At 33.8% G+C, this 24,008-nt stretch overlaps 1 protein-coding gene across 3 annotated transcripts in view; it reads left to right on the top strand.

The window, feature by feature from the left end:
* Positions 1-24,008, top strand: part of LOC126745810 (adenylyl cyclase 78C-like) — a 99,983-nt gene that overhangs the window by 72,815 nt on the left and 3,160 nt on the right. For all 3 annotated transcript variants that reach the window (XM_050453819.1, XM_050453820.1, XM_050453821.1), the window contains 13 exons: positions 1,779-1,918; positions 1,976-2,146; positions 2,200-2,389; positions 2,441-2,650; positions 7,566-7,660; positions 7,715-8,572; positions 11,979-12,216; positions 12,273-12,399; positions 12,457-12,569; positions 12,624-12,893; positions 18,687-18,888; positions 18,949-19,105; positions 19,163-19,372. In XM_050453819.1, the coding sequence (XP_050309776.1) occupies positions 1,779-1,918; positions 1,976-2,146; positions 2,200-2,389; positions 2,441-2,650; positions 7,566-7,660; positions 7,715-8,572; positions 11,979-12,216; positions 12,273-12,399; positions 12,457-12,569; positions 12,624-12,893; positions 18,687-18,888; positions 18,949-19,105; positions 19,163-19,372 (2,981 nt within the window). The remainder of the gene's footprint in view (positions 1-1,778; positions 1,919-1,975; positions 2,147-2,199; positions 2,390-2,440; positions 2,651-7,565; positions 7,661-7,714; positions 8,573-11,978; positions 12,217-12,272; positions 12,400-12,456; positions 12,570-12,623; positions 12,894-18,686; positions 18,889-18,948; positions 19,106-19,162; positions 19,373-24,008) is intronic.

Below are 24,008 nucleotides of genomic sequence, written 5' to 3'. Positions count from 1 at the left end.
ATTTCTGAATTTTTAGTTTTTTAAACTATCGGATTTTCAAAGATTTAGACTTTTCAGATTTTCAATTGTTAAAATTCGTTCCAGGTTTTGTGAATCTATTTTCAATCTTAAAATATCTGGTGAATAACTATGAAATAATATATATATAGATAATATTAGTCCACAAATCTGGAAATGAAAAATGTATTCTTGGAATAACAGGAAACTGGAAAAACAGGTAATTCCAAATGCCTGGAAGAAATTTCGAAATTTATTTAGCTACCTGGGGTAAGGAAAAAAAATACTTTAAATGCCTGGAAAACATTAAAAAAATACGTCGAATTACATCAAGGAACTAAAAATGTTTTTTTTTCAATTGCAACCAACTGGTTTTTAAATCCTTAAAAAAACATTATTAGATAAAATTATTCCAAATGCCTGGAATAAAATGAATATATTAAGTGCTTTCATTGCAGTTATTCCAGGCACTTAAAATCAGTTTATTGCAAACTTAATAAATTATTATTCCATTTACACGCTACTCATTTATTTCGATTTAAAATTCCCGCCAATTTATCAGACTTCAACTGGCCTCCTAGCGGCAAAGGCTCAATTTAATAATGTCTCGTTTGCATACCTACAGTAAGTTTCATTAATTTTATTTTCGTAAACAAATTATTAGTACAGAGTGTCCAAGCATGACACTTTTAAGTTTTTGAAAATGCCTCGAAAAAAACACAGTTTTTCTTATCCAGATATATACTAAATGGAAAAAATGTCGAATATGTTTAATAAATAATAACCTAGAAACCAATAAACACATTCATTCACATTGTATTCAATTATTTCGATTTAAAAGTCCCGCCACTAATGAGACTTCAATTGGCCCCCTAGCGGCGACCGCTCTTGATATATTAGACAGAATACAGCCTACGGTAACGTTCGACGATTGTCTAGAGATGGCGCCAGGTATGACGAGATAATTCGCGATTATAAGACTGTTACATAGCTATTGCTACATATATTGATAGCTTCTTGGAACCTCCTTAACCCCTCCATTGTTTGAACCATGTTTGAACCATGTTGACTGCCTATAGGAGTCTTTTTAGTACTGATTAACTTATTTCAGGCACTTGAACGTAATTTGAGAGCCTGTTACAGGAATCTGAGGCACTTCAACTGCCTGTAAGTAACTTCTAAGTACTCATAAACTTATTCCAGACAGTTGAAGGTCTATTTAAGGAATCTGGGTCACTTTGACTGCCTGTAAAAGACTTCTAAGTACCCATAAATTTATTTTAGGCCCTTGAAGGTAATCTGAGGGTCTCTTTGTTCAATTTGAACCATCTCAAGTGTCTTCAAAAAACTAATAAACTTAATCTAGGTACTTAAAAGAAATCTAGAGGTCTCATCAAGGAAACGAAGTCATTTTAAGTGCCTCTAAGTGTCTTCTAACTACTCATATACTTATTTCAGGCACTTGAAGGTCTATTTAAGGAAGTTGAGTCACTTTGACTACCCATAAACTTATTTCACGCGCTTCAAGGTAATCTGAGGGTCTCTTTTTTCAATTTGAACTATGCAGCTGACATTATAACTGAATCCATTCGAATTTATCCTGGATCTTTTCTGTATGCCTGTATATTCGTTTAATTGATAAGACGATATCGTGCTGAGATCCTCTCTTTAGGGTCAATTAATAAGGTGTCAGCACTGCTTAAACTAAATCCTTTGGAGGACCTCTCCAAGGCCTTTGACTTGGTAATTTCACTACTTAGACCGCAGTGGTTCTGTTCCAGGTGGCAGACTTGGACATGAGAATAGGCATCCATTCCGGTTCGGTACTATGCGGGGTCCTCGGTCTCCGAAAGTGGCAGTTTGACATTTGGTCCTACGACGTCCGCCTGGCGAACCACATGGAGTCTGGAGGAAAACCCGGGTAAGTTACGAACTCCACCTTTCCAACTGGACAAAACATCACCAGAGCGATTTCTAGACAAGTCCACATATCGGAGGCGACCTTTCAATGCTTGAACGGGGCCTACGAAGTGGAACCAGGCAATGGCCAAGAACGAGATTCGTATCTGAAGGAGCATAACGTCACCACTTATTTGATAAAGCAATGCGAGCCGATGTTGCTTCGAAGGAGGCTGGCGTCCAGACCAAGGTGAGCAAGTCCATTTAATTCTCAATCTTATATAGGGAGAATATTCGTTTCAGCATATTCTCAAACAAACTGTGGCCGGAAGAAGAGATCATAAACAGCAACGTAAGTACGCCAAAGTCACCGAAAACGCCCAGTTTCCCGTCACGGACACCCTCGAGGGAGAGGAGCGACAGCGGTATCCAACATAGCGGCATCGAAGACGAGAACACCACCGACTGGACGCCGGAAATACCGTTCGAAAACGTGCGTAAATCATCCCGAATGATTTGATTCGTCAATAAACTTTTACCGTAGCTTCACAGATCGATATCGGCAGACCTGGACGAAACATTGGAGCCAAAGGGTAAACAGAAGTACGAACTGAACGCGCCTAAGAAGGTGGTCATCGAGCAGGTCGACGACATTATCGATCATAGCATTGAGATCGAGAGTAACAAAAGGATGCGGAGTGCCAACGTTAATCCTTGGACCCTTAGGTTCATCGATAAGGATATGGAGTGGCAAGTAAGTAAATGTTGTCTCTCTCATGTGAATCTTCTCAAATCACCAAGTTACGATGAGTGATAAGAACTCCGTAATACTTCACATTAACACCATACATGTACACCATATCAACCTCATCCTGACAAAGCCTGTAAAGAATATTGTCTATAATTTTTAATGTTGTCAGTTACTCGTTTAGTTTGCAATAATTTCATAAACTTATTTTAGGCGCGTGAAGGTTATTTGAGGGTATATTGCAGTTCAACTGCCTGTAAGTGTCTTTTAAGTACTCATTAACTTATTCCAGGCACTTGATGGTAATCTGAGGGCTTATTATAGGAATCTGAGCCACTTCAATTGCCTGTAAGGGTCTTCTAAGTAGTCAAAAATTTATTCCAGGCACTTGAAGTTAATGTGAGGTCTATTATTGAAGTTTGAACCACGTTTACTCCCTATAAAAGTCTTCTTAATACTAATTAACTTATTCTAGGCAAAATTGACGAAAAACAATGAAAAACACAAAGTTACGGTCTCACAACATATAATTAAACGGGCTATACGTGTTTCGCTCTAGTTAGAGCATCATCAGGCCTTTAGAAGTCATCCGCACATCACAGTACATAAATAAACAATGAGTTTGTTAGAGCGAAACACGTGTAGCCCGTTTAATTACATGTTGTGAGACCATGACTTTGTGTTTTACGTCAATTTTGTATGTTGGTCTCTTAGAGAATAATAGATGAGATTTTTGGATTATTCCAGGCACTTCAATGTAATTTGAAAGCCTGTTACAGGAATCTGAGCCACTTCAATTGCCTGTGAGTGTCTTTTAAACGCTCACAAACTTATTCCAGGCACTTGAATGTAATCTGAGGCTCTATTCGAGGAATTCAAGTGCTTCAACTGCTTGTGAGTGTATTCTAAGTATTCATAAACCTATTCCAGGCATTCGAAGGTAATATGAGCCTCAATTTGAGCAATTCAATTGCTTGTAATTGTCTTTTAAGTAGCCATTAACTTATTTTAGGCTCTTGAAGGTAATGTGAGGTCTATTAGAGAAGTTTGAACCGTGCTGACTGCCTATAAGAGTCTTTTTAGTACTGATTGACTTATTCCAGGCACTTGAACGTAATTTGAGGGCCTGTTGCAGGAATCTGAGCCACTTCAACGGCCTGTAAGTGTCTTTTAAGTACTCAGATGCTTATTCCAGGCAGTTGAAGGTCTTTTTAAGAAATCTGAGTCACTTTGACTGCCTGTAAGAGTCTTCTCGAGTACTCATAAACTTATTCCAGGAACTTGAAGAAAATCTGAGGCTCCATTCGAGGAATTCAAACACTTCAACTGCTTGTGACTGTCCTTTAAGTACCCATAAACTTATTTCAGACACTTGAAGATAATTTAAAGTTCTATTTAAGGAATCTGAACCATTTTGACTGCCTCTAAAAAACGTCTTAGTACTCATAAACTTACTGTAGGCCCTTGAAGGTAATATTAGACCTTCACCAAGTGCCTTTGGGGAACTTGAACCTCGTTAACTGCCTGTAAGAGTCTTCTTGAGAACTCATTAGCTTATTCAGGCACTTGAACATAACTTGAGAGTGTATTATCTTAATTTGAGTAGGAATCTAAGCTTCAAATGCCTGTAAGTGTCTTCTGAGTGCTCATAAACTCAGTCCACGTTGTTTAAAGTTCTATTCAAGGAATCTAGTCACGTTGACTGCCTGTAAAAGTCTTCTGAATACCCGTGAACTTATTGCAGGCACTTGACGGTAGTTTGAGGGCTTCTTCGAGCAAGTTAAGTCACTTCAAGTGTCTTCAAGGATTTAATAAACTTAATCTAGGCACTTAAAAAAAATCTAAAGGTCTAATCAAGGAATCTGAGTTACTTTGACTGCCTCTAAGTACTCACACAGTTATTCCAGGCACTTGAGAGTCTATTCAAGAAAGCTGAGTCACTTTGACTGCCTATAAGAGTCTTCTAAGTACCCATAAGTTTATTCCAGGCGCCTCAAGGTAATCTGAGGGTCTCTTTATTCAATTTGAACCATTTCAAGTGCCTGTAAGTGTCTTTTAAGTACTCATAAACTTATTCCAGGCACTTGAACGTAATTTGAGGGTCTATTGAAGGAATCTGAGGCACGTTGACTGCCTGTAAGTATCTTCTGAATTCTTATAAACTCATTCCAGGCAATTGACGGTCTATTTAAGGAATCTGAATCACTTTGACTGCCTATAAGGCAGGATTTTTATTGGACTCATTTATGCCCTTAATTTTTTGGTTTTTCAAGTCAGATTTTTGAGAAATGCAATTTTTGGTCCTTCGAGACGATTTTTTTGATAAACCTAATTTTTGTCGTGCTTTTTGGTCCTTCGATCCGGATTTTTATTGAATTCATTTTTTTTCTCAATATATGATTTTTCGAGTCGGATTTTTAAGGAATTTAAGTCTTCTAAGTACCCATAACCTTATTCCAAGCACTTAAAGGTAATCTAAGGGTGTATTAAAGGAATCTCAGTCAAAAGAGTCTCACTTGAAAGTAATCTAAGCCTAAATTTTAGAAATTCAAGTGCTTTAATTGCTTGAGTATCTTTTAAGTACCCATAAACTTATTCTAGGCCCTTGAAGGTAATGTAAAAGTCTATTAGAGAAATTTGAACGATGTTGACTGCCTATAAGAGTCTACTTAATACTAATTAACTTATTCCAGGCACTTGAACGTAATTTGAAGGCCTGTTACAGGAATCTGAGACACTTCAACTGCCTGTAAGTGTCTTCTAAGTACTCATATACTTATTCTAGGCACTTGAAGGTCTATTTAAGGAATCTGAGTCACTTTGACTGCCTGTAAGGGTCTTTTTGAGTAGTCATAAGCTTATTCCAGGCACTTAAAGAAAATCTGAGGCTCCATTCGAGGAATTCAAACACTTCAACTGCTTGTGACTGTCCTTTAAGTACCCATAAACTTATTTCAGACACTTGAAGATAATTTAAAGTTCTATTTAAGGAATCTGAACCATTTTGACTGCCTCTAAAAAACGTCTTAGTACTCATAAACTTACTGTAGGCACTTGAAGGTAATATTAGACCTTCATCAAGTGCCTTTGGGGAACTTGAACCTCGTTGACTGCCTGTAAGAGTCTTCTTGAGAACTCATTAGCTTATTCCAGGCACTTGAACATAACTTGAGAGTGTATTATCTTAATTTGAGTAAGAATCTAAGCTTCAAATGCCTGTAAGTGTCTTCTGAGTACTCATATACTCATTCCAGGTTGTTAAAAGTTTTATTCAAGGAATTTGAGTCAGGTTGACTGCCTGTAAAAGTCTTCTGAATACCCATGAACTTATTGCAGGCACTTGACGGTAGTTTGAGGGCTTCTTCGAGCAAGTTAAGCCACTTCAAGTGTCCTCAAAGATTTAATAAACTTAATCTAGGCACTTGAAAGAAATCTAAAGGTCTAGTCAAGGAATCTGAGTCACTTTGACTGCCTCTAAGCACTCATATAGTTATTCCAGGCACTTGAGAGTCTATTCAAGGAAGCTGACTCACTTTGACTGCCTGGAAAAGTCTTCTAAGTACCCATAAACTTATTCCACGCATTTCAAGGTAATCTGAGGGTTTCTTTATTTAATTTGAACCATTTCAAGTGCCTGTAAGTATCTTCTTAGTACTCATAAACTTATTCCAGACAATTGACGGTCTATTTAAGGAATCTGAGTCACTTTGACTGCCTATAAGGCAGGATTTTTATTGGATTCATTTTTTCCCTTAATTTTTTGGTTTTTCAAGTCAGATTTTTGAGAAATGCAATTTTTGATCCTTCGAGACGATTTTTTTGATAAACCTAATTTTTGTCGTGATTTTTGGTCCTTCGATCCAGTTTTTTTATTAAATTTTTTTTTCCTTAATTTTTGATTTTTTGAGTCAGATTTTTTATAAATTTAATTGTTGGTCCTTTGAGATACATTTTTTGATAAATTTAATTTTTGTCGTGATTTTTCGTCCATCGAGCTAAATTTTTATTAAATTTCATTTATGGTCCTTCGAGCCAGAGTATTTTGACCAGGTAATAGGGAATCAGATAATAGAAGATTGAGCCAACGAGATTTTAGATACGTACGCCTGGACTAATTTGAAAAAAATTAAAGTGACACATGTTTCTATTTATTGGCCTCTTCAGGACAGGGCAACCAGATTGAATAAATTTGAATCCTCCAAATAGGACTCCTTAGTACCCAAGTGTACTTTGGCCTCCTTGTAGACCTAGTAGTGGACTGTATACCTTTATAACCGTTACCAAACACCGTGAAATAAAACACTTCCGGTGAATTGTTTAACACAGTTTATTAACCCTTAAAACTCGTATTAAACAATCCCAACTGCGAACAGAAACTTATGAAACTAGATATTTAACAAAAACCATTTAGAATTAGCCGCATGCAATTTTTATTAGAGCCCGTGTGCAATTACATGTTCTTACTATCGGCGAGTCAACAGACAGACTCTGACAGACTGACTATTTTTTAATAATACATCTTTTATTTTGGCGGTCTGCGGGCGGGGTGGCGCACGGATGAAGATGAGATACGGATCGGCAAGCTTCAAACGACGCGGCTTTTTTAATACGAACTACGCAGTGAGTAAACATGCCAACTTTGTTGATTCCAAGAACACTCAATTCAAAAAATTAAATAGGTAAAATTAATTGGCGCTCTAACACAGATAATCAATAACATATATATTTATAAAACCTAATAGTGTGATCCTCCTCTGACATTCAAACTCGCAATCCTGACCCGATATACACGTGTGGCAAACTTAGATGTTGCATGCAACTCTATATATTTCGGTTCGAAGTATACAATACTACATAAACACACTTGAACAAATTGCCTTAAAATAAAACACTACTAACCAATTTTCGTTTTCTTTTTTAGTTCAGTCAGCTACGAGAAGACATGTTCAAGTCCAACATGCTTTGCTGCTACATCATATGGTTGTTCATCGTCATTACCCAGCTGGTAATCACCTTGTAAGTCCTCCCGTACGCCTCCTGTTATCCCAATTAACAAACAACTCACCCTAGGTCTCCGCTAGTAATCTGGCTTCTAACAATAGTGACCCTAATCCTAACCGCGGCCTCGATCCTGGTCATGGCCGAGGAATTTCAGCAATTTCCAGGATCCTTGCAGAAAATCTCCTCGACTTTGGTCCACAACAAAAACACCAGGACCGCCTTCATTTGCAGCATCATCATCGTGATGGCGCTCAGCACTTCGGTGAGTTTGTTCCAGAGTTATCCCATTGGCTCCTCGGGATTAACATCATCAAGTGTCTTAACGAGAAACTTCAATAGTACCGTCTCTGATAAATTAGCTAACAATACGCCACTGCTTCTGAAGAAAAACCCCTTATATGTGACAGATATTGAGGTGAAAACCTTGGAGCAAGAGTTGACCCTTAACCTGACCCTTAATGCTAAATTGAACACTGGAATAACATTGAAGAATATGAACTGTAGCGGAGAGTGTTTGCGAAAGTTGGTTCGGGGGTTGCAAGGGTTGTTCGCCAACGAGAGCACCTCCATGATCCAGATCGGAAGCCTCAAAAATGATACAGTCCTAAAGTTTAGTGATGAAGGAAGAAACATGACGCAACTACTGCTAGGAAGACGGAGAAAACGAGCAGTGGGTCTACAAAAGTTGAGCAGAATAAAAAGAGACGTCGCCAATTCAACTGCGGACAGTTGCGAAACAGCTTACTGTACACACCCAGAGTATATAGTGTTCACGTGGGTCCTATGTATGATCGCACTCGCCACAGCTCTGAAGCTTTACTATCTAATTAAGCTACTGTTGACGTTACTGATGGTGGGAGTTTATACGATTTTGATTTTGGTGCCGTATAAGCCTATTTTCGATTCGCTCGCTTCAACGTCCAATGGGTAAGTCAGTTTAGAGGTCAATCAAGGTGTCTGCAAGTAGTGGTCCAGATTCACTTGTAATGAGTTTCTTGGCTTAATTTAGGTCATTACAAGATTTCTTGTGTATGCAGTTAGTGTAAGGAAGTGGATGGAACAGAGTGTTGATGCGGTCAAAAATCCCAATTTCTTGGAATAGCTTTTAAAGGTTTTATTGGTTTTAATCTTATATGAAAGCCAATGAGTTTCTTCACCAAAAAGGTCATTACAAGTTTCCTTGTAAATACGCCTGTTTTGGAGTAATAAAGGAATTTTCCAGTGGACTTAAAAAAGTCTTAGTACCGTCAAAGGCTTCACATAAATCAATATATTTTTAATTTGAATGTGAGGATTTTATTAATTTTAGTTTCATTTGAAACTTGCCGAGTTTCTTCACTTAAAAGGTTATTACAAGTTTCCTTGTTAATACAGCCGTTTTGGAGTTATTGAGGAGTTTTTCAGTTGATCACAAAAATCTTGATACTATCAAAGGCTTTACAAAAATCAAAATATTTTAAAAACTAATGCACCGATTTTCTTGATTTTAGTTTCCGATGAAAGCCAATAAGTTTTTCCATCAAAAAGATTCTTACAAGTTTCCTTGTAAATGTAGCCATTTTTGAGTTATTCCTCAGTTTTTCAGTTACTTGAAAAAAACTCTGATATTGACAAACCCTTTACAAAAATCTAAATATTTTAAAAACTAATGCACCGATTTTATTGATTTTAGTTTCCAAAGAAAGTCAATGAGTTTTTCCATCAAAAAGATTCTTACAAGTATTCTTGTAAATGTAGCCATTTTTGAGTTATTCGTCAGTTTTGCAGTTACTTGAAAAAAACTCTGATATTGTCAAAGGCCTCACAAAAATCAAAATATTTTAAAAACTAATGCGCCGATTTCATTGATTTTAGTTTTCAATGAAAGCCAATGAGTTTCTTCATCAAAAATATTCTTAGAAGTTTCCTTGTAAACGTAGCCATTTTTGAGTTATTCGTCAGTTTTTCAGTTGCTTGAAAAAAACTCTGATATTGTCAAAGGCTTCACGAAAATCTAAATATTTAAAAAACTAATGCGCCGATTTCATTGATTTTAGTTTCCAATGAAAGTCAATGAGTTTCTTCATCAAAAAGATTCTTACAAGTTTCCTTGTAAATGTAGCCATTTTTGAGTTATTGCTCAGTTTTTCAGTTGATTGGAAAAAACTGTGATATTGTCAAAGGCTTCACAAAAATCAAAATATTTTAAAAACTAATGCACCAATTTTCTTGATTTTAGTTTCCAATGAAAGTCAATGAGTTTCTTCATCAAAAAGATTCTCACAGGTTTCCTTGTAAATGTAGCCATTTTTGAGTTATTCGTCAGTTTTTCAGTTACTTGAAAAAAACTCTGATATTGTCAAACGCTTTACAAAAATCTAAATATTTTGAAAACTAATGCACCGATTTACTTGATTTTAGTTTCTAATGAAAGTCAATGAGTTTCTTCATCAAAAAGATTCCTACAAGTTTCTTTGTAAATGTAGTTGCTTGAAAAAGACTGTGATATTGTCAAAGGTTTCACGAAAATCTAAATATTTTAAAAACTAATGCACCGATTTTATTGATTTTAGTTTCATTTGAAACTTGATGAGTTTCTTCACTAAAAAGGTTATTACAAGTTTCCTTGTCAATACAGCCGTTTGGGAGTTATTGAGGAGTTTTCCAGATAATTGAAAAAAATTTTGATACTATCAAAGGCTTTAGAAAAATCAATATATTTTAAAATTTTATGTAAAGACTTAGTTTCATTAGAAACTTTGTGAGTTTCTCAACCAAAAATGTCATTAAAGTTTCCTTGCAAATAGAACCTTTTTGGAGCTATTACAGAGTGTTTCAGTGGACTTAAATAAATCCTGGTACTATCAAAGGCTTTACAAAAATCAATATATTTTAATATTAAATGTGTGGATTTTATTGATTTTAGACTCATTTGAAACTTGATGAGTTTCTTGATCAAAAAGATCATTACCAGTTTCTTTATGACTATAACTGTTTTGGAGTTATTGAGGAGTTTTTCAGTTGATCGAGAAAATCTTGATACTGTCAAAGGCTTTACAAAAATCTAAATATTTTGAAAACTAATGCACCGATTTACTTGATTTTAGTTTCTAATGAAAGTCAATGAGTTTCTTCATCAAAAAAATTCTTACAAGTTTCTTTGTAAATGTAGCCATTTTTGAGTTATTGCTCAGTTTTTCAGTTACTTGAAAAAACTGTGATATTGTCAAAGGCTTTACAAAAATCTAAATATTTTGAAAACTAATGCACCGATTTTCTTGATTTTAGTTTTCAATGAAAGTCAATGAGTGTCTTCATCAAAAAGATTCTTACAAGTTTTCTTGTAAATGTGGCCATTTTTGAGTTATTCGTCAGTTTTTCAGTTACTTGAAAAAAACTCTGATATTGTCAAAGGCTTTACAAAAATCTAAATATTTTGAAAACTAATGCACCGATTTTCTTGATTTTAGTTTCCAATTAAAGTCAATAAGTTTTTCCATCAAAAAGGTTCTTACAGGTTTTCTTGTAATTGTAGCTATTTTTGAGTTATTCGTCAGTTTTTCAGCTACTTGAAAAAAACTGTGATATTGTCAAAGGCTTTACAAAAATCTCAATATTTTAAAAACTAATGCGCCGATTTCATTGATTTTAGTTTCCAATGAAAGTAAATGAGTTTCTTCATCAAAAACATTCTTACAAGTTTCTTTGTAAATGTAGCAATTTCTTGAGTTATTCGTCAGTTTTCCAGCTGCTGGAAAAAAACTGTGATATTGTCAAAGGCTTCACAAAAATCAAAATATTTTAAAAACTAATGCACCGATTTTATTGATTTTAGTTTCCATTGAAAGCCAATGAGTTTCTCGATCAAAAATATCCTTATTAGTTTCTATGTAAATCTAACCATTTTAGAGTTATTCGTCAGTTTTTCAGTTACTTGAAAAAAACTCTGATATTGTCAAACGCTTTACAAAAATCTATATATTTTGAAAACCTATGCACCAACTGTATCGATTTTAGTTTCATATGAAAACCAATGAGTTTCCTCACTAAAAACGTCATAAAGGTTTCCTTGTAAGTGCAACCGTTTTGCAGTTATTAAGGAGTCTTTCTGTGCACCTAAAAAAACTTGATCCTGTCAAAGGCTTCATGGAAATCTTCATATACTTCACCAAAAGATTTCCTTTTCAATACAAAGTGTACCAGGAGCAACCACACCTCCATTTCTCTTCTAAATACCTCCATGATCTCATTCATCAATAAATGCCTGTTCTGGAACTTTACAGGCATATTCCCAAAAACATATGTCAAGCACATTCACTTAACAAACATCTAATGCCTCTTTTTAATATTCCAGAGTGACCACGCCTCTTTCGGCCCAAATGCTTATACTGTTGGTAGTGTTTTTCCTGATGGTGGCGTACCACGCACGCTTGGTGGAGGTCACCTCACGTCTGGACTTCTTGTGGAAACAACAGGCGGAACGGGAACTCGCCGACATGGAGGAGACCAGGCAGAACAACATGCAACTGTTGACGAACATTTTGCCCGATCACGTTGCCCAGCACTATTTGTCCAGCGATAGAAACAGTGATGTATTGAATGCGAGAGAAGTTTATTACTGGCACATTCTTATTTGGTGGTTTTTCAGGAGCTATTCTCCCAGTATCGGGAGGAGGTGGGGGTACTGTTTGCCACCATTCCCAACTTTACAGACTTCTATTCGGAGAAGATCAATAAGGGAGTGGAGTGCATCAGGCTGCTTAACGAGATCATTGGTAAGAAGAGATTTTTTAAAAGAGACATTTATTATTTATGAGTTATGCCTTTAAAAGCTGACTTTGATGAGCTGCTGGACGAGGAAAGGTTCAGCTCCATTGAGAAAATTAAGACAGTCAGCGCTACTGCAACATACATGGCTGCCTCGGGTCTTAACCCAACCCACAAGGTAACATCCAACCGGCTCCCAATGACTCCTCAATAATTCCTCAATAAATTTTAGGATTCGGACAAGAACACCGATAGCGTGGAGCACCTGTGCGCCCTAGTGGATTACGCAATGTCAATGAAGGAGAAACTCGAGGAGATCAACAAGGACTCGTTCAACAATTTCGGCTTGAGGGTCGGGGTGTCTTGTGGGCCCCTCGTGTGCGGGGTGATCGGGGCCAGGAAGCCCGTGTTTGATATTTGGGGCGATACGGTCAATCTCGCTTCCAGGATGGATTCCACTGGATTGATTGGATATATTCAGGTGCCTAAGGAAACTGCACAAGTAAGTATGGAGTCCAGAGTGATCTTTGCTTTAACGTATCAAGGGTTAAAGAGTGATCACTCTTTGGCAGATTCTTTTAAAGTCTACTGATGAGTTACCTTTGTATTTAACTATAAACCTTATGGTGAATGGTATTGATCAAGGAGCAGAAGTCCTGGGAGTTGTATTTGTTGACTTGTCAAGAGCCTTGGACTGGTGGTGTAAGAAAAGAGAAATCTTGTTGCTTCTTCTACTGACCGTCTATTATTAATTACATTGGAATGCTATTTAATTGCTAACTCCGGCTGTTCCAGGTTAATGGAATTCATGGTAATGTAAAATCTATCTCCTGGATGATGTTGTTTCCTAACTAATATAAATTATAATAAAATAGGTTGGAGTTCAATGATCCTATGGCTATTTGTGAAGGGCATTACCAAAGGAACAAATTATTTGGATTTTTGTGAAGCCTTTGATAATATCACAATTTTTTTGAAGCAACTGGAAAACTGGCGAATAACTCAGAAATGGCTTCACATACAAGGAAATTTGTAAGGACCCTTTTGATGAAGAAACTCATTCACTTTCATATGAAACTTGAATGAGTAAAATCGGTGCATGAGTTTTTAAAATATTTAGATTCTTGTGAAGCCTTTGATAATATCACAATTTTTTTGAAGCAACTGGAAAACTGGAGAATAACTCAAAAATGGCTTCACATACAAGGAAACTTATTAGGACCCTTTTAATGAAGAAACTCATTCACTTTCATACGAAACTTAATTGAGTAAAATCGGTGCATGAGTTTTCAAAATATTTAGATTCTTGTGAAGCCTTTGATAATATCACAATTTTTTTGAAGCAACTGGAAAACTGGCGAATAACTCAAAAATGGCTTCACATACAAGGAAACTTGTAAAGACCCTTTTGATGAAGAAACTCATTCACTTTCATATGAAACTTAAATGAGTAAAATCGGTGCATGAGTTTTCAAAATATTTAGATTCTTGTGAAGCCTTTGATAATATCACGATTTTTTTGAAGCAACTGGAAAACTGGCGAATAACTCAAAAATGGCTTCACATACAAGAAAACTTGTAAAGACCCTTTTGATGAAGAAACTCATTCACTTTCATATGAAACTTAAATGAGTAAAATCGGTGCATGAGTTTTCAAAATATTTAGATTCTTGTGAAGCCTTTGATAATATCACAATTTTTTTGAAGTAACTGAAAAACTGGCGAATAACTCAAAAATGGCTTCACATACAAGAAAACTTGTAAAGACCCTTTTGATGAAGAAACTCATTCACTTTCATATGAAACTTAAATGAGTAAAATCGGTGCATGAGTTTTCAAAATATTTAGATTCTTGTGAAGCCTTTGATAATATCACGATTTTTTTGAAGCAACTGGAAAACTGGCGAATAACTCAAAAATGGCTTCACATACAAGAAAACTTGTAAAGACCCTTTTGATGAAGAAACTCATTCACTTTCATATGAAACTTAAATGAGTAAAATCGGTGCATGAGTTTTCAAAATATTTAGATTCTTGTGAAGCCTTTGATAATATCACAATTTTTTTGAAGTAACTGAAAAACTGGCGAATAACTCAAAAATGGCTTCACATACAAGAAAACTTGTAAAGACCCTTTTGATGAAGAAACTCATCCACTTTCATATGAAACTTAAATGAGTAAAATCGGTGCATGAGTTTTCAAAATATTTAGATTCTTGTGAAGCCTTTGATAATATCACAATTTTTTTGAAGCAACTGGAAAACTGGAGAATAACTCAAAAATGGCTTCACATACAAGGAAACTTGTAAGGACCCTTCTGATAAAGAAACTCATTCACTTTCATATAAAACTTAAAAGGGTAAAATCGGTGCATGAGTTTTCAAAATATTTAGATTCTTGTGAAGCCTTTGATAATATCACAATTTTTTTGAAGTAACTGAAAAACTGGCGAATAACTCAAAAATGGCTTCACATACAAGGAAACTTGTAAGGACCCTTTTGATGAAGAAACTCATTCTTTTTCATATGAAACTTAAAAGGGTAAAATCGGTGCATGAGTTTTCAAAATATTTAGATTCTTGTGAAGCCTTTGATAATATCACAATTTTTTTGAAGCAACTGGAAAACTGGCGAATAACTCAAAAATGGCTTCACATACAAGGAAACTTGTAAGGACCCTTTTGATGAAGAAACTCATTCACTTTCATATGAAACTTAAATGAGTAAAATCGGTGCATGAGTTTTTAAAATATTTAAATTCTTGTGAAGCCTTTGATAATGTCACAATTTTTTTGAAGCAACTGAAAAACTGGCGAATAACTCAAAAATGGCTTCACATACAAGGAAACTTATAAAGATCCTTTTGATGAAGAAACTCATTCACTTTCATATAAAACTTAAATGAGTAAAATCGGTGCATGAGTTTTCAAAATATTTAGATTCTTGTGAAGCCTTTGATAATATCACAATTTTTTTGAAGCAACTGGAAAACTGGCGAATAACTCAAAAATGGCTTCACATACAAGGAAACTTGTAAGGACCCTTTTGATGTAGAAACTCATTCACTTTCATATGAAACTTAAATGAGTAAAATCGGTGCATGAGTTTTCAAAATATTTAGATTCTTGTGAAGCCTTTGACAATATCACGATTTTTTTGAAGCAACTGGAAAACTGGCGAATAACTCAAAAATGGCTTCACATACAAGGAAACTTGTAAAGACCCTTTTGATGAAGAAACTCATTCACTTTCATATGAAACTTAATTGAGTAAAATCGGTGCATGAGTTTTCAAAATATTTAGATTCTTGTGAAGCCTTTGATAATATCAAAATTTTCTTCAAGCAACTGGAAAACTGGCGAATAACTCAAAAATGGCTTCACATACAAGGAAACTTGTAAGGACCCTTTTGATGAAGAAACTCATTCACTTTCATATGAAACTTAAATGAGTAAAATCGGTGCATGAGTTTTTAAAATATTTAAATTCTTGTGAAGCCTTTGATAATGTCACAATTTTTTTGAAGCAACTGAAAAACTGGCGAATAACTCAAAAATGGCTTCACATACAAGGAAACTTATAAAGATCCTTTTGATGAAGAAACTCATTCACTTTCATATAAAACTTAAATGAGTAAAATCGGTGCATGAGTTTTCAAAATATTTAGATTCTTGTGAAGCCTTTGATAATATCACAATTTTTTTGAAGCAACTGGAAAACTGGCGAATAACTCAAAAATGGCTTCACATACAAGGAAACTTGTAAGGACCCTTTTGATGTAGAAACTCATTCACTTTCATATGAAACTTAAATGAGTAAAATCGGTGCATGAGTTTTCAAAATATTTAGATTCTTGTGAAGCCTTTGACAATATCACGATTTTTTTGAAGCAACTGGAAAACTGGCGAATAACTCAAAAATGGCTTCACATACAAGGAAACTTGTAAAGACCCTTTTGATGAAGAAACTCATTCACTTTCATATGAAACTTAAATGAGTAAAATCGGTGCATGAGTTTTCAAAATATTTAGATTCTTGTGAAGCCTTTGATAATATCACGATTTTTTTGAAGCAACTGGAAAACTGGCGAATAACTCAAAAATGGCTTCACATACAAGAAAACTTGTAAAGACCCTTTTGATGAAGAAACTCATTCACTTTCATATGAAACTTAAATGAGTAAAATCGGTGCATGAGTTTTCAAAATATTTAGATTCTTGTGAAACCTTTGATAATATCACAATTTTTTTGAAGCAACTGAAAAACTGGCGAATAACTCAAAAATGGCTTCACATACAAGGAAACTTGTAAGGACCCTTTTGATGAAGAAACTCATTCACTTTCATATGAAACTTAATTGAGTAAAATCGGTGCATGAGTTTTCAAAATATTTAGATTCTTGTGAAGCCTTTGATAATGTCACAATTTTTTTGAAGCAACTGAAAAACTGGCGAATAACTCAAAAATGGCTTCACATACAAGGAAACTTATAAAGATCCTTTTGATGAAGAAACTCATTCACTTTCATATAAAACTTAAATGAGTAAAATCGGTGCATGAGTTTTCAAAATATTTAGATTCTTGTGAAGCCTTTGATAATGTCACAATTTTTTTGAAGCAACTGAAAAACTGGCGAATAACTCAAAAATGGCTTCACATACAAGAAAACTTGTAAAGACCCTTTTGATGAAGAAACTCATTCACTTTCATATGAAACTTAAATGAGTAAAATCGGTGCATGAGTTTTCAAAATATTTAGATTCTTGTGAAACCTTTGATAATATCACAATTTTTTTGAAGCAACTGAAAAACTGGCGAATAACTCAAAAATGGCTTCACATACAAGGAAACTTGTAAGGACCCTTTTGATGAAGAAACTCATCCACTTTCATATGAAACTTAAATGAGTAAAATCGGTGCATGAGTTTTCAAAATATTTAGATTCTTGTGAAGCCTTTGATAATATCACGATTTTTTTGAAGCAACTGGAAAACTGGCGAATAACTCAAAAATGACTTCACATACAAGGAAACTTGTAAAGACCCTTTTGATGAAGAAACTCATTCGCTTTTATATGAAACTTAAATGAGTAAAATCGGTGCATGAGTTTTCAAAATATTTAGATTCTTGTGAAGCCTTTGATAATATCACAATTTTTTTCCAGCAACTGAAAAACTGGCGAATAATTCAAAAATGGCTTCATATACAAGGAAACTTGTAAAGACCCTTTTGATGAAGAAACTCATCCACTTTCATATGAAACTTAAATGAGTAAAATCGGTGCATGAGTTTTCAAAATATTTAAATTCTTGTGAAGCCTTTGATAATGTCACAATTTTTTTGAAGCAACTGAAAAACTGGCGAATAACTCAAAAATGGCTTCACATACAAGGAAACTTATAAAGATCCTTTTGATGAAGAAACTCATTCACTTTCATATAAAACTTAAATGAGTAAAATCGGTGCATGAGTTTTCAAAATATTTAGATTCTTGTGAAGCCTTTGATAATATCACAATTTTTTTCCAGCAACTGAAAAACTGGCGAATAATTCAAAAATGGCTTCATATACAAGGAAACTTGTAAGGACCCTTTTGATGAAGAAACTCATTCACTTTCGTACGAAACTTAATTGAGTAAAATCGGTGCATGAGTTTTCAAAATATTTAGATTCTTGTGAAGCCTTTGACAATATCACAATTTTTTTGAAGCAACTAAAAAATTGACGAATAACTCCAGAGGAAGTAATGTTTACTATTGTGAAATGATGACACTATTCTTATGTTTCCTAATGTTAACTATCCTTCAAGAAACTAGGACTGCTTGGTATTATTGATCCCTTGCAAGCAATTAAAATTCAATTTTATTACTTCCTTAAAAGTTATAACATAGAATCTTGTTCATTCTTTGTCTTCTAAGTTTCAACACTTTTCCTGGATTTTTTCTTTCTATTTTATTGAAACATACAGTCCAGATTCAATTTAGGAACTCTGCCCTTTGCGTTTGTTTCAGAGTACAACCTCCAGGAATTAATAATTTCTTACAGGCAGTTGAGGTCATATTTTTAGAAGCCTACTTCACTCTTTCTCTATTTTAGTTTTCTTATAACTTCTGGATTCTTTTTGTTTGTTTTTTCTTTCATTTACTGTCGCTCTTTGCCGATGACACCTTTGTGATGTCATCAGTAGTGTATATAGCAAAAATGTTAACGCTCTTGGTTGAGACGATGTATTTGTTGACTTCTCAAAAGCGTTCGACACCATTCTGGTGTGCCAATAAACTCGTCTTGATTCAGATGCTGGGCGTAAGAGGTTACGAGCTAAAAAAACGTGGCATAGTGGACGTAAAAGGAAAAGGCCTTATGGAAACGTTCTTCGTGATGGGACGACAGCTATCCAGACCGCCCAGCTTCCAAAGGCAACCGAGCAACTACAGCACCTTGGCAGCGGTGGTATACGCCCTTGCACAGACCCGAAAGAAACATACTGGAAATACTCGTAAGAATTTTTAATAAATTTTGATACATGACATGACATAATTTTTTTTGTACATGATAGCAGGCAGTGCGGTCCTAGGTAGAGCAAGAACCCAAGGCAAAACCGACATTTCCAGGAAAATCATCAACTACAGCTCGATGAGGATCACGAATAAGACCTCGGGCGGTCCAGTGAGACGGAACACCACCAGGGGAAACCCCAAGAATATGCACGCTAGGCAAGAGAGATCTTAGGTTATCTAAAGCGTTAAGTACTCATTGGTTTTAATTACTAGGTCCCAGCCCAATATGCGCCAAATAGGCTCGCACAACTTCGACAACTTACGATCAATGAAATCGATGGATAGAGACGTGACCTCGACGACGATTAGTCGTATGGCAGTGTCTCAATCTGCACCGCATACTCCAGTGTCTGCCAACAATCATTCTGAGAACGTTCCATTCAAATCCGTGCCAAGACTACTCTCCGAACCAATAGTTAATAGGTGAGTACGAGTGAGTCCTTAAAGAACTTTCACAGAACGTGAGTCATCAGGATGTTAATATGCCTATTGTTTGGACTCGATATTGCTGTACTCAGTGATTGGTTTAGATTATATGGAGTGTATCCAGATATTTGCACTGGTGTGGGTTTTTCGGAAAATGTCACTCTAAGAAATTATATTTTTTAGTTTTTGAGATATGGACAGATTTGTCCAAGCGGTTTAGTTAAAATTTCGTGTAAAAAAAAATAATGAAAATTTAAAAAATTATCAATATTGATGGAGGATTGTAATTTATATCTGCATAAGTACGCCATGCCAATATGTTAAAAATAACAAGAAATATTGCCTTGGCAAGCCGGCACTCTGTTAATGCTTTTTTTTAATTTTTAATACAAATAATTACCATGTTTAGTGAATCTGCATTAGATCAGAATGACTTAAAGTTCATACCCAATTTTTTAATTAAAGTCAATCGGTCAAGCGTCCTTTATAAGAAAAATCAAGAATCAAAAAAAATTATTGATTAGTTACTTAAATATAAACAAATTTAGGGGTGGTATAGTTAAATTTGTACTAAAAAACATAAATGAATAATAACAGTGACTTTAAAGTTTCTCCCAATTTTCCAATGAAAACCTCAAAGGGAAAGTGTTAAAAACTATCTAGACGTATGCGTTCAATTGTTCTTTTCAAGCATAATCAAGAATTTAAAAAAAATTATTGATTAGTTTCTAAAATATGGACGGTTTTATTGAGGCGGTCTAGTTAAATTTGTGTAAAAAATTAAATAAAAAAATAATAACAGTAACTTCAAAGTTTCTTCCAATTTTTCAATGAAAATCTCAAAGGGAAAGTCTCGAAAATTAGCCGGACGTATGCGCTCAAGGGTTTTTTCAAGCATAATCAAGAATTTCAAAAAAATTATTGATTATTTCCTGAAATATGGACGGTTTTATTAAGGCGGTCTAGTACAATTAAAAAAAAAATCAGTGTCGACAAAGTTTTTCTTAATTTTTCAATAAAAACTTTAAAAGGAAAGTCTTAAAAACTGGACAGTGGTGTGCGCTCAAGTGTCTTTTACAAGAAAAATCAAGAATTTCCAAAAAATTATTGATTAGTTTCTGAAATATGAATAGATTTATTGAGGCGGTCTAGTGGAAATTTGGAAAAAATAATCAAAGTGACTTCAAAGTTTTTCTTATTTTTTTAATTAAAACTTCAAAAGGACAGCTTTGAAAACAGGACAGTGGCGTGCGCTCAAGTGTCCTTTTCAAGAAAAATCAAGAATTTCCAAAAAATTATTGATTAGTTTTATAGATATGCATAGGTTTATTGAGACAGTCTAGTTGAAATTTTGCTAAATAAAATGTTAAAATGACTTCAATGTTTTTCTTGATTTTTCGTTTCAAGAGGAAAGTTTTAAAAACTGGACAGTGGTGTGCTCTCAAGTGTTCTATATAAGAAAAATCAAGAATTTAAAAAAAATTATTGATTAGTTTCTTAAATATGGACAGATTTATTGAGGCGGTCTAGTTAAATTTATTCAAACAGAATTAATTAATGAGTACAATAATTTCAAATTTCTTTTTAATTTTTTAATAAATGTGTCAAAAAAAATGTCTTAGAAACTGGACAGTCGTCTGCGCTCAAGTGTCCTTTATAAGAAAAATCAAGAATTTCAAAAAATTATTCATTAGTTTCTGAAATATGGAGGGTTTTATTGAGGCAATCTAGTTAAATTTGTACAAAAAAAAATTAATAAATAATACCAGTGACTTCAAAGTTTCTCCCAATTTTCCAATAAAAATCTCAAAGGGAAAGTCTTGAAAACTAGCCAGACATATGCGCTCAAGTGTTCTTTTCAAGAAAAATCAAGAATTTCCAAAAAATTATTGATTAGTTTCTGAAATATGAACGATTTTATTAAGACGGTCTAGTTGAAATTTGAAAAAAAAATCAAAGTAACGTCAAAGTTTTTCTTGATTTTTCAATTAAAACTTTAAAAGAAAAATCTTGAAAACTTGACAGTGGTGTGCGCTCAAGTGTCCTTTTCAATAAAAATCAAGAATTTTCTAAAAATTATTGATTAGTTTTATACATATGCACAGGTTTATTGAGACAGTCTAAAAAAAATGTTAAAGAGCTTCAAGAGGGAAGTTTTGAAAACTGGACAGTGGTGTGTTCTCAAATGTTCTTTTCAAGAAAAATCAAGAATTTCCAAAAAATTATTGATTAGTTTTTTAGATATGCACACGTTAAGTAAGGCGTTCTATTTAAATTTATAAAAAAAATTAATTTATTTAGTAGAGTGACTTTAAAATCTTTCTCAATGAAAATCTCAAGTCTCTTTCTAGACTTCAAAGTTTCTCCTAATTTTCCAATGAAAATCTCAAAGGAAAAATCTTGAAAACTAGCCAGACTTATGCCCTCAAGTGTTTTTTTAAAGAATAATCAAGAATTTCAAAAAATTATTGATTAGTTTCTGAAATATGGACAGATTTATTGAGGCGGTCTAGTTAAATTTATTCAAACAAAATTAATTAGTGACTACAGTAATTTCAAATTTCTTTTTAATTTTCTAATAAATGTGTCAAAAAAAATGTCTTAGAAACTGGACAGTCGTCTGCGCTTAAGTGTCCTTTACAAGAAAAATCAAGAATTTCAAAAAAATTATTGATTATTTTCTAAAAAAATGGACGGTTTTACTAAGGCGGTCGAGTTGAAATTTGGAAAAAAAAAATTAAAGTAACGTCAAAGTTTTTCTTGATTTTTCAATTAAAACTTTAAAAGGAAAATCTTGAAAACTTGACAGTGGCGTGCGCTCAAGTGTCCTTTTCAAGAAAAATCAAGAATTTCCAAAAAATTATTGATTAGTTTTATAGATATGCGCAGGTTTATTGAGACAGTCTAGTTGAAATTTGGCAAAAAAAAATGTTAAAGTGACTTCAATGTTTTTCTTGATTTTTTATTAAGAACATCAAGAGGAAAATCTTGAAAATTGGACAGTGGTGTGCGCTCAAGTGTCATTTACAAGAAAAATCAAGAATTTCAAAAAATTATTGATTAGTTTCTGAAATATAGACAGATTTATTGAGGCGGTCTAGTTAAAATTTGGAAAGAAAAATCAAAGTGACTTCAAAGTTTTTCTTGATTTTTCAATTAAAACTTTAAAAGGAAAGTCTTGAAAACTGTACAGACATATGCGCTCAAGTGTCCTTTACAAGAAAAATCAAGAATTTCGATAAAATTATTGATTAGTTTTTCAGATATGTACAGGTTTATTGAGACAGTCTAGTTGAAATTTTGGTTAAAAAAAAATGTTAAAGTGACTTCAATTTTTTTTCTTCATTTTTCATTAAGAACTTAAAGAGGACAGTTTTGAAAACTGGACAGTGGTGTGCTCTCAAGTGTTCTATATGAGGAAAATCAAAAATTTAAAAAAATTATTGATTAGTTTCTGAAATATGGACGGTTTTATTGAGGCGGTCTAGTTAAAATTGTGAAAAAAAAATTAGCTAATAATAACAGAACTTCAAAGTCTCTCCCAATTTTCCAATGAAAACCTCAAAGGGAAAGTCTTGAAAACTAGCCAGACGTATGCGCTCAAGTGTTCCTTTAAATCATAATCAAGAATTTCAAAAAAATTATTGATTAATTTTTGAAATATTGACGGTTTTATTGAGGCAGTCTGGTTAAATTTGTGCAAGAAATTAAATAAATTAATAATAACAGTGACTTCAAAGTTTCTCCCAATTTTCCAATAAAAATCTCAAAGGGAAAGTCTTGAAAACTAGCCAGACGTATGCCCTCAAGTGTTCTTTTAAAGAATAATCAAGAATTTCAAAAAAATTATTGATTAGTTTCTGAAATATGGACGATTTTATTGAGACGGTCTAGTTGAAATTTGAAAAAAAAAATCAAAGTAACGTCAAAGTTTTTCTTGATTTTTCAATTAAAACTTCAAGAGGACAGTTTAGAAAACAGGACAGTGATGTGCACTTAAGTGCCTTTTACAAGAAAAATCAAGAATTTCGAAAAAATTATTGATTAGTTTTTCAGATATGCACAGGTTTATTGAGACTGTCTAGTTGAAATTTCGTAAGAAAAATGTTAAAGTAACGTCAAAGTTTTTCTTGATTTTTCAATTAAAACTTCAAAAGGACAGTTTTGAAAACAGGACAGTGGCGTGCGCTCAATGTGTCCTTTTCAAGAAAAATCAAGAATTTCCAAAAAATTATTGATTAGTTTTATAGATATGCACAGGTTTATTGAGACAGCCTAGTTGAAATTTGGCAAAAAAAATGTTAAAGTGACTTCAATGTTTTTCTTGATTTTTCATTAAGAATATCAAGAGGAAAGTTTTAAAAACTGGACAGTGATGTGCTCTCAAGTGTTCTATATAAGAAAAATCAAGAATTTCAAAAAAATTATTGATTAGTTTTTTAAATATGGACAGATTTATTGAGGCCATCTAGTTAAATTTATTCAAACAAAATTAATTAATGAGTACAGTAATTTCAAATTTCTTTTCAATTTTCTAATAAATGTGTCAATAGATATGTCTTAAAAACTGGACAGTCGTCTACGCTCAAGTGTCTTTTACAAGAAAACTCAAGAATTTCCAAAAAATATTGAT

Source organism: Anthonomus grandis, chromosome 16 (assembly GCF_022605725.1).
Source record: "Anthonomus grandis grandis chromosome 16, icAntGran1.3, whole genome shotgun sequence".
NCBI lineage: Eukaryota > Metazoa > Arthropoda > Insecta > Coleoptera > Curculionidae > Anthonomus > Anthonomus grandis.
Note: the sequence above shows the minus strand (reverse complement) of the source record. Positions and strands in the feature narration are given on the sequence as shown.